Below are 11,165 nucleotides of genomic sequence, written 5' to 3' on the forward strand. Positions count from 1 at the left end.
CTTTTTTTTGTTTCCTAAAGCAAATAGTTGGTTTTCCTTTTTTTTTTTTTATATAACTTAAAACATAAAATTATTGACTTTTTGCAGGTGGGTAAATAAAAGGGAGAGAAGCACATTGACTGATGACTTTCCTCTTTCATCTTCTTCTGTTGACTCTCTCGCGACGGAATCCCAAAGAATCGCATCTCTCCTTCCACACTTGGTTTGGTTGCTGTCTGTCTCTCTTTGTTTCCGCCACCTCCCTCTCCGGTGCGCCTAGGGTTTCCAATCTGATACGCTCTTGGAGCTGGGTTCTCCTCTGCCTAGGCCATTGGTGCAGCGGCTTTGCTGATTGATTTCGGCTTCTTCCGTTTGGATTGATGGCATTAAGAGGAGACTTGATGGTCTCCCAGTCTTCCGTTACCGTACTTGTCACCAGTCACCTCTACGACGACGACTGCGCCTCCTCCCCTCTGGAAGATTCCCGCATCTCCTCTCCCAGCTGCTCTCAGAATCTCACCGCCACAAGCATGGCATACCGGCCTCAGACACATTTACTTACAAAAAAAAAATATATATATATATATTTTATGACTGGAAAAAATCTCACTTCTCCAATGTATAGGCTTGTGTGCACCACGCGGCCTCATCAGAGAATGGAAAAAGTAGTTGGTCTCAGCTTTCAGCCTGGACTCGATCCGGCAAAGGTTACACTCCCAAAGCTCTGATTCTCGTCGATCACATTTAGTTCCATGCTTGACATGTTTGTTGTGTCTCAGATTGTGAGTGCGTCACGTCACAAGCAGGTGACATTCAGTTTCTTGATCTGAGAAGAACAAAGGAGACATACCTGACGATAGACGCGCACAGGGGATCACTTACTGCATTCGGTGTTCACAGACATGCTCCAATCCGGTTCAGCAAAACAGATTGTTAAAGTGTTCAGCTTTAAGGGAGAACAACTTGGGATCATAAAGTACCACACGTCTTTCATGGCCCAGAAGATTGGCCCAGTCAGTTGCCTAGCGTTTCACCCTTATCAGGTCTGGCTAGCTGCAGGGGCTGCTGGGTCCTTCGTCTCCTTATACACCCACCACAACACACAACCTCCAAGATAGATAGATCATGACAAGTAGTAAGTGCAAGGTGATTTCAGAACTAGGTAAAATTGGGTCTTATTTATAACATTATTTTTTAGCCTCCGATGAAAAGATGCAAGCAACACTAATTGAGGGAGGCTTTGCCAGATAAATTTGTGGGTCTCTCTATTTTACTCATGTAAATGTGTTGTAAATAGTCTTTTATGTGTGTATTTTCTTAAATCTTCGTATTTCTCCGTTTTGTCATTATTTGCCTATTCATATTGTGTAAAGAAATGGACACAATATGTAATCATAGAAAGAAAGTTAGATCACTGTGTAATTTAACTCTGAAACCTCGTCAATCATCATGTACTGTATTAAGTTTTGGGAAAAATGTCATAATAATCCCAAACTTTCAAATTTGGGACGTTTAAATCCTCAACTCTGCGAAAGCCATTATAATCCCCAACTTTGTTATTGACTTTGTGTAAAATACCGAACTTTTGTTGACTGAGCCGTTTTAAGCATAGCATTAAATCTCTGTTAGAACCGCATAGACGGATTGTTAACCCCGTCTATGCGGTTCTAATAGAGATTTAACGCTATGCTTAAAACGGCTCTGTCAACAAAAGTTAGGTATTTTACACAAAGTCAATAACAAAATTGGGGATTATAATGGCTTTCGCAGAGTTGAGGATTTAATCGTCCCAAATTTGAAAGTTTGGGATTATTATGACATTTTTCCCATTAAGTTTTTCAAAAATCTTATTCGTTATTATTGTAAATTTGTAGGAGTATTTGAAGTATTTTGGAACTATGATATCCTGATTCCAACAAAGGTCATTTGCTACTCCTGACGCCTCCATCTGCGTTCCGGAGGACGTTAAGATCTTCAAATAATTTGTATGGAGGAACATAGGGCCTCATCGGCTGCCCGTCCACCGCAGCTACAGCAGCAGCACCTGATGTCCCTGCGGCTCTAGCAGGGAAGGAGTTTGAGTATTGCAAGTTTCTCTCGAAGATTTTATTTTCATTGCCACCCTGGCTCCACAATGTTGTGTCATTACTGTTTACTTGGACATTGCTCCATTGCGGCTGTGGATAACCGTATGAAAACGGTTGTTGCTGCTGCGGAAGCCATGGTTGAAACTGAGGCACTGGTGGAGCAAACTGAGCCATTTTTGGGACTTGCGGATCTGCCTGAGATTGTGCCCAGGGGACAACGTAGCTGTTCATAAGAATATTATCGTCAGTGAAATACGATGAAGGCTGCGCTTGCGGTTGAATTTGGGGTTGCGCTTGTGGAGAGGGCAGAGCAGTTGTTGACAGAGTTAGGCTGAGAAGTTCAATAATGTCCTGCTCTGACTTGGTTGTTGCCGTTGTTGTTGTGTCGAATAAAGCTAGGTCTTTGCACTCTGTCTTGGCTTCTGTTTCTGCAGTTTTTCCATTTATGTTGCCTAGAAGCAATGTTTCTTCTTCTTCATCGCTGTGTTCGGCATTTAATAGAGCGTGCCTGCAAATTCCAGAATGCTAGTGTAAACTACCTGGTGAATCGCAAATACTAGTGCGTGAGTTTTCTGAGTGAACGACGACTAACCTTTTGGCTAACTGCATAAAGTCATTTTTAGTATCATCCCCCTCATCTATTTCACTTTCGCTGCTGGATGACGAAGAAGAGTCGGAGTCAGACTCAAGAGCAGCAGCATCGCCAGTGCTGGGGGCAGAGCTCGTCTCTGGGAGCTGCAACATAGGAAGAGAGACACCAGAGGCAATAGCGTCATGTCTGGCGAGCACTACCTGCAAAGAGTCATTCAGCTCGAGACCACGTGCCATAACATCCTCGTCCCTGACAAGAAGAAAGCAGAACAAATATGTTTTATTAGCAAGAAAGCAAACAAAAAGGAATAGGTAAAGCTGAAGAAGATGCGATGTAAAGGTGGGGAAGACAGACGCAGTTGTAGTGAGCATCTGGATTAATTTCTTCTGGTTAGATCTGCACTGCTCTACTAGATCAACGATTAGCTCATCTTTCAAGGCCTATAAAAGATGAAAATACCATTGGCATTATTTAGAGATTCAATAATTGAGAGGAGGTGATGCATATGAAGACTTACTGATTTATCAGAAGGATTCACGGCTTGAACCATGTCGTTCACAAGATCCATCACGTTTCTCATCGATCCAAGGCTTGATAAGCTGAGACAATATTAGTGAAAATATCACTAGTTAAAAGGTTGAATAAAGATAGGTTGTTTTGAGAAGAAGAGCTAAACCTTAGGCTCTCAATTTCGGTAGCCATTGTTTCGTCGAGCCTTCGAAACGAACCAATGGACATTAAGTTCATAGAAGAAGAAGAAGAAGAAGACGGGCGAGGTGGGGGTGCTGTAAGCATCAGGGGTGCTTCTTTGGAACGTTGTGGGAATATCACACCATACCTCTGCAGATTCTCGAATGAATAACAAAGAAAAGAAATGAGAGAGAGGCGGCTAAAATCTAAAATGATGCATGATAACTAAAATAATTCCAAAGAAAGTTTTTAAATTACTTTAAGCTCTTGGTAAGCCCAGTTGTAGTGAGGGTGTTTCCGAGCAACTCCACTGAACGCTTCATTCCAAGTATCCAACAATATCAATATTTTGTTCCTTACTTCAAAATCACCCTTTCATACACCACGGATTTAATATTTCAACAACAGTACTCACAAATATAAATAAAAGGCTATAATTTCATAAATAAATAAAATCCCGACCTTTTTCCTGACAATCTTGACCATATCTTCAAGAAGATGTTTTTCAGCGATATGAGAATGAACAAAGTCCCCACAGTTTTTAAGCATTGCCTCCAATAGCTAGATGTAGTAAACCGAGGAGAAGAGATCATATATATATATATATTATATCAGGATGAAATTAGAAGAAGTGTAGTCCAGTGTAGGTACCGTTAAAGTGAGTAGTTGCACTTTAGAAGTCTTGTGGTGTAATCTTCTCTTGACAGCTTTGATCGCATCTTTGCATTGCCTGACACAATAACAAACACAAAACAAAGGGTCTCAAAGAACATATATACGGAAATGTTCATCAAGATAAAGAGATATTGGGTTGTACCAGAGATTAGAATTGAGGGAGTCGCAGATGGCGATGATGATGGTCCAATCAGGAGTGAGGAGAAGCTCGCTCGTGGCTTTGTCGACCGCCACTGTCACCGAAGACAGCGTAAACGATCGAGAACCAGAGGAGGAAGATGTAGAAGAAGAAGAAGGCTTCATTTTTCCAAAAACAATCCCACGCAAAACAAAAGCCTTCTTTTTTTTTTTTTGTCCAAGAAAACAATGGCGAGTCCACTCTTCCCGCCATATATATAGAGAGAGCAAAAAAGAAAAGGAGCTTTTCCGACAAATTCGTGTGTCCGTTCAAAAAACATATATCATCTGTTGTCTGTTGTTTGGCCACGTATTCTCTTCTCAGTAACACCCGGTCCCACTCCTTCAGCCTTTACTGCCACGTGGTTTTTTCGTATTTTATTATTTTCTACGGTCAAAATCTGTCGCGATCACGAGATGGGCTTGGGTTTGATTGGGCTTTTTAGCGTCGTCATCATCAGTAGTATGCCAAGAGAGAAAAGAATGTCTGTCCTAGTAGGTTTGTTTGCAATCATCATTTATTTTAATCTTGTGAGAGAGCAACAAAAGTAGTTGTAATTATTAAACATGAAGGACAAGCACAGTTATTTCGGTAGGGTATAATTTTACAACAGAGATGCTCGATAGTCGATACTCCACTCCACACACACTCTCACACTAACAAACAAAGCATAAACAACAACAGTTTTGTTTTGTATAAGAAGAATATAGTAAAGAAGATCAAGCGGCTCGGTCTTCACGGTTAACGTCATCGAGGATGACAACGAGAGAGGCAATGAAGGCATAATCAACATTTGGATAGACAGTCACCGAGAAATTGTCTTTTCCCAAGAATACACTCTGCACCGTGTGCTTCCTGTGCATCTGCCAATACATTTTTACCAACCATATACAGTATGCATGTTACTCCCAAACCATATATACAAGGAAGCTATTATAAGAATGAATTACTTAAATGATACATTTTAATGAAGGAATTAAAAAAAAAAAAAAAAAAGAGAGAGTTTAATTAATAACGTACTTGGGCAACAATGGCGTCAGATTCGCCGGCGTAAACAACACAAGAACGCTCGAGCCAGCTACCTTTGACTCGGTAATCACATCTCTTCTCCTCCTTGTTGTGTCCCAAAAACACGTCTAGTTTGGTCTTAAGCTGAAGCATCGACGATCTTTTCACCGTGTACAGCAGATCACGCTGCTCCGTACTCCCTCCTCTAAACACTTGCCACCTGTCATGCATGCTCACCATCTGCTAATCTTAAATCATATTAGTATATATTATTAAGTACATAGTGCTCGATCTGTTCCTTCTCTTTATTTTTTATTTTAATTTATAATTCATAATAATAATAATAATAATTAATCAATAAAGTATACTATATAGATATAGGGTTTGAGAGTTTTGACCTTCTCTCTGAGAGTCACGACCGGAGTTCCAGAAGCATCAAGCAAGATCCTCTTGTCGTGGAGACCAAACACGGGTTCCTTCACCTTGAATAGCAGGTTGCCGTTGACGTCCGTTATAATGAAGTTACCGTCGGTTAACTTCATCATCTTCCGGACGATGGCCAGATCTACAGGGTAAGGGGCGCAGTACCTTGGATCGACAATCACTCCGGCGGCTTGTGGAGGGGGAGGAGCTGAAGGTCCCGTGCCCTGTGGGTAAGCGTACACATACGGCTGCTCCATTCTTCTTTTTCTTTCTTTCTTTCTCCTCCAAATTGGATTAGGATGATATATACAACTCTCTCTCTCTCTATATATATCTTTCTTTCTTTTTTCGTTCAACTTGTTTTTTCTCTCTTTTTTGGATCTTGGTTTATGCGGTGTGTGAGGATAAGTTAGAGAAGGGGTCTTTTTAAAAGTTTATGAACAAGATTAAAAAAAAATATATCTGGATCGAATATGTTGACTTTTCTTAATTTAAATTCTTCGACGAGCATTAAACTCTTTTCTTTTCTTGTCTTTCTTATCAGTTTCAAGATTCCCTTTTAGAAGAAGATAAAATAAAAATATTTATTTAATTTATTGTCCGTTTTACTCTTTCATTATTTTAAGACAAAGAGTTATTTGTTGCTGTCAATCTCAACTATATATGAATTTAAGTATAAAGAATTTTGTTAGCATATAATAAAATTGAAGCATACAATACATACAAATTTGTTCCATAAGATATAAAACTTTCAACACGGTTGTCAAATTCATTCTCTTTTTCTTTTCTCTTTTTTTTTGGTTTTTTAATAACACGGTTCAAAAAGCTGAGGACGCGTTGTTATGTAATGTAAGTAACACATTAATTAAACACGGATTTATCAGATTTTATTCAACATTGCTAAAAACGAACGAACCAAGCTTCGAACACGGACGCTTACGTGTCTCTATTCCTCAGTTTTGCTATCGCTCGCCCAATAAAAATAATATACTGTCTGTAGTACTATTTATGAGAATCTCTCTTTTTTTTTTTTTTTCTTTCTTTTTCTGTTCGTCGTCTACCAGCACTATCCCATTCCCATCCTATGCACAACTTCGGATTCGTAAATCGGATCAAGTGTAAACAAAAAATATCACAAAAAAAGAATTTCCCAGGTTCGTAACTTCATATATAATTGAAAGAAAAGAACTTTGAGAAGATTCCCATTGTGGTCTCCGAAATTTTTTTATAAAAAGAAAAAAATCAACTGCAAGACCAACAACCCACCCAACACGAATCAAATACAACACTTCTTTGTCCTATCGAAACCATGTTTGTCAATTACTAACTCAAAAAAAAAATATTACGGACTCATAACATATCCAATGATATTCGTAGGAATAAATAATTACTACTTCTTGTTCATATCGACTGTTGCCATTGTTAAGGCCCAGTATATGGCCTAGGGCAATATATTATTGGCCCAATTAATAAGACGTTTAGAATAAATATATACAGTACGTACTTGGTTTTGAAAGGAATTTTTCCACTGTCTAGAAAAGGAAAAAACAAAAGCACAATTATCTAAAAGACAATACAAAATGAGAAAATCATCGAGACATATGTTATATGTATGTATGGATATCAACTTTGCTAAAAAGGTAATAAATGTATGTTATTCTTTACATCCGAAAAATGTATAATGCAAAATAATTACGTTGCTATTTAATCCCCAAATAGATTGTAATAATACGTCTGAAAAGATCCTTTATCAAGCATATAGATACATTTCATAAACATCATATTATGTAGTTATAAAACTATTGTTTGACACAAAACTACGAAATAACAATTGAACTACTAGCTAAGTAGCTAGTTTGCCAGAAAAAAAAAAGGAGAGATAAAAACTGGTATGACGCACGCTTCAAAGAAGTGTATCTATGTACTACCCAAAAAAAAAAAAGTGTATCTATGTGTGTAATCGTGTTAGTAAGTTATGTAATCCCCAAAAAAACAATAATTTCAATTCAGATCATTAAAATAAATATGTATTCTATCCAATAGTATATATATGGTTGTTATTGGAACCATAGAAGCGTAACTAACCGACCAGCAGCAACTAGCAAGCAAGTGCAATTAGCATAATCTTATATTTAATGGACGCATGAATTCTCCACTAACCAAATTAAATTACTCTCTCTCATTTCTATTACTCGATCTGTACGTAATCAATCTTATCTTTATACTCCCTAGTAATTAATTGTGTTTCTTGTTTGGGTATATATTTAGTATATATTAACTGAAAAATATAGGAGGACCTAATTAATTAACTAGTTCCATAAGTAATCTACCCTATTTAATCAGCTTAAGAACAGTACGTACGTGGTATTAGCTTACATATCTGATTGTATATATTATCATTTGATGAAACATTGGTTAATCAATTAACGACAACACAACATATATACCCGAGAAGAATATAGCTAATAGCTACATACCTTACTGTAAATTTACATTTAAATGATTTCTTAATTATAATTAGCCGAATACTGTACTAGCTAACCGAAGGTATATTCATTAGTTACGACATATATATATATATATGGTATTTTGAACAACTTATATAAAGAGCCTCTAATTAAGACGATGCGTGATTATATTATATACAATAATTTTCTAAATATATACTAAACTTTGTTAGATATTATAGACCTACCTGATCATATTTATAAGCTTCCTTTGTGGTAGGTACGTGCGTAAATTAGGTACTTTTTTGCAGGGTCTCGATCTACTTCCGCAAAATAAGCAATCTAGCTCGTACGTACACAAAAACACACGCGTCTGTGTTTATCGATATAAATATGTTCTCACGTGCGTCAGTATATGACCTGCAGCTAACACTGGAATCGTCGTCGTCATCAAGGTGAAGTGGTCATGATGGGGAAGATGGGCACATGAAGAACTAACTCATTCATCGATCGTCACCAAAATTCCCCTATATATATATATTAATATATGCATACATTTGCTGAGAGTCGTGTATATATATATATATATGCAAGCGAGATGAGCTAGTAATGCACGTGCCCTGCTTCTCCATCTTGCTCAACACACACCTTCATCGATCATTCACTTTTATACATCTCTCCGACCACAGAACAACTATGGCCGGCCGGGATGAGAGAGCGAGAGAGAGAGAGAGAGAGATATTATGGAGAGAGAGAGAGAGAGAGATATTATAGAGAGAGAGCGAGAGAGAGAGAGTAAAAATGTTACAAGTGCTTTCTCATTTTATAGCAAATGGAAATATTGTTTAATTTGTTCTAGTAATTACCCAGTAATATTTATTAAACTTTAGGGTATGATTCGTCTGCATAAAATATACGTTTTTGTTTTCAAGTAAGCTAAAGCTAGTATATGATGTATATGTACGTATATACATTGTCAACATAAAAAAAAAAAAAATCGTGTGTTGTGTCATGTGTGACGCTATATTTTTCTTTTGTATATACCTACATGAAATTAGATCTCTCTTCAACTATATAGAACGCAAATCCCGTAGCTAGGTTTAATTAATATCCGAAAACGTGGTTCCAAAATTGATAATTTGTCACCATTTACTTTTGTTATGATTCTTATTAATAGATAACAGCATCACCAAAATTCATATAAAAAACCTATGTATACATATACATCAAAAAGATAATGGAGACAGCATGCTGACCCATGAACATGCTACCCAAAATCCCCGAAAGAAAGTGTGTGTGTGTGTGTTTGTATGTATACACATTCATATGAAAAGAAAGTGTTAATGTGTGTATATATATAAATACAATTTTTTTATATAATAATATTTCCTTGAGGACCACAAGATGTCAAGACCGCACCAATGTTTTAATTTAGGTTGCAAAAGCTATATATATCATTATATTATGCCCCTCCGTATGTTATTTTTTTCTTCTGTAAATGTCAATTACTATATGAGGTTTCTTTTGATAGTTACATGTTTTGAACTAACTAATTGTTGCCGATATAGTTCACTGAAAAATAATTAAAGATGAGGTAAAAATTGGAATTAGGTGGAGATTTATAATTTTTGCACCAAAAAAAAAAAAAGATAGAGATAGAGATTAATATTTTCTCTATTTATAGAGAAATATTTCTGGTGAAATCATTAAAGAGTACCATCCGACAGCTCAATGACTTTTCTTTTTCGACATTAAGGTAGGACTTGAGAGAATCATGCTGTCGTAATTATTATTATATCAAATCCATTCCCTTTTCTTTTATCAATTTTTACTAACTAATCACCATCTTTTTGTGCACAATATGTTTTTCATCCCCTTTATATATATATATATATATATATATATATTCATATATATGTATATGTATATTTTGGTTAATAAAATATTGGTTAATATAAAACTCATACACATATAATATTTTGGTTAATATTGTTTCCATTGATCACTATTCTATTGGGTTATATATCCTCAGCTACCATTGTTTGTTGCATTCATTTAATTCGTTCTAACTGTATAGCATTACGTTGGGACCATTTTAAAGATTTTTTTTTTTTGGTAGCTTATAATATACTATATGATGGATGTTAATTTTTTTTTGAATGAATGTTAAATTTATTCAACCAAAAAACTATGTTACAATATATGCATCCTTAAACATACAAGTTTTGAATTTTTAATAAACTTTGTGTTGGAGAAATTGAAACTAGAAAACTTAGCTTCTTAGTTCAAACAAGACCCGAAAACCATCTTCAAGCTTGCGAGGATGGTGACGTTTGATCGAGGAGATTTTGTTACGAACCAACCTGTCCATGAACTTGATTAGTTGGTTCTTAGAGCTAGGAATCTCACCATACATGCATCTCTTACGTTCGAACCAAATTGAGTATACAGTGGCTTGGAAGAAAAGTCTGAAAATATAACCATGAGTGCCCTTGAGTGTGGAGTTTGAGAGCAGAGATAGAACTGCCGTGAAGTTGTAGGTGTGATGGTGCTGAAGTAGATTGTGAGCTAAAGCATCCCAGATCCGTAAAAAAAATTGTAGGAAGAGAAGAGATGATCATGTGTCTCCATTTGAGCTCGTAAATATATATTATTGTAGATATTATATTTGGATGTTATTGTAAATATATATTTGGATATATGAAATTCGGCTTCTAGAAAATACACTATTATGTGAAAGATATGGTAAATGCTCGAAAGTTACTAGAACACTACTAATGTGGTGTGTCTCAAATATACTTTGCCTTCATATCAGATTACTTAGAAATAGTGAGAAAAAAATAAAAATTGCCTTTAAAATCGTAAAGATAAAAAAGTACCTAAATGCAAAGTGTTAAAAAAAATTTTTTACCTAAATGTATGTTTGATGATGATCACATCATATATTTTAATCTTTCTATATATTTTTCTTTTACCAAAAAAAAAAACAAAACTTTGATTTTGATTTTTTTTTTTCTTGTTCACACGTCGTCGTTTGCTAATCTATAATTAAATATCTAATGAATAAAACATATATACTGAATGTT

The 11,165-nt window shown here is 36.1% G+C and overlaps 3 protein-coding genes across 3 annotated transcripts in view; 1 reads left to right on the forward strand and 2 right to left on the reverse strand.

Moving 5' to 3' along the window:
- Nucleotides 1-1,406, forward strand: part of LOC17882622 — a 3,611-nt gene extending 2,205 nt beyond the window's left edge. The window contains 2 exon segments of the mRNA XM_023781133.1: nucleotides 88-686; nucleotides 759-1,406. Coding sequence (XP_023636901.1) covers nucleotides 88-95 — 8 coding nt within the window. The 3' untranslated portion in view covers nucleotides 96-686; nucleotides 759-1,406.
- Nucleotides 1,407-1,810: 404 nt separating this feature from the next.
- Nucleotides 1,811-4,340, reverse strand: LOC17884299 (TOM1-like protein 7). Its single transcript, XM_006289826.2, has 9 exons — nucleotides 4,166-4,340; nucleotides 4,000-4,078; nucleotides 3,811-3,909; nucleotides 3,607-3,720; nucleotides 3,335-3,498; nucleotides 3,176-3,257; nucleotides 3,013-3,098; nucleotides 2,659-2,907; nucleotides 1,811-2,574 (listed from the first exon to the last, which is right to left on the reverse strand). The coding sequence occupies exons 1-9, from the start codon at nucleotides 4,324-4,326 to the stop codon at nucleotides 1,902-1,904; spliced, it is 1,707 nt and encodes a 568-aa protein (XP_006289888.1). The 5' UTR covers nucleotides 4,327-4,340; the 3' UTR covers nucleotides 1,811-1,901.
- A 392-nt stretch (nucleotides 4,341-4,732) lies between these two features.
- Nucleotides 4,733-6,082, reverse strand: LOC17881797 (protein LURP-one-related 15). The gene is made up of 3 exons (XM_006288571.2): nucleotides 5,608-6,082; nucleotides 5,222-5,449; nucleotides 4,733-5,064 (listed from the first exon to the last, which is right to left on the reverse strand). Exons 1-3 carry the CDS (start codon nucleotides 5,887-5,889, stop codon nucleotides 4,921-4,923), a joined length of 654 nt encoding a protein of 217 aa, XP_006288633.1. The 5' UTR covers nucleotides 5,890-6,082; the 3' UTR covers nucleotides 4,733-4,920.
- Between the last annotated feature and the right edge of the window lie 5,083 nt (nucleotides 6,083-11,165).

Source organism: Capsella rubella, unplaced genomic scaffold, assembly GCF_000375325.1.
Source record: "Capsella rubella cultivar Monte Gargano unplaced genomic scaffold, Caprub1_0 scaffold_6, whole genome shotgun sequence".
NCBI lineage: Eukaryota > Viridiplantae > Streptophyta > Magnoliopsida > Brassicales > Brassicaceae > Capsella > Capsella rubella.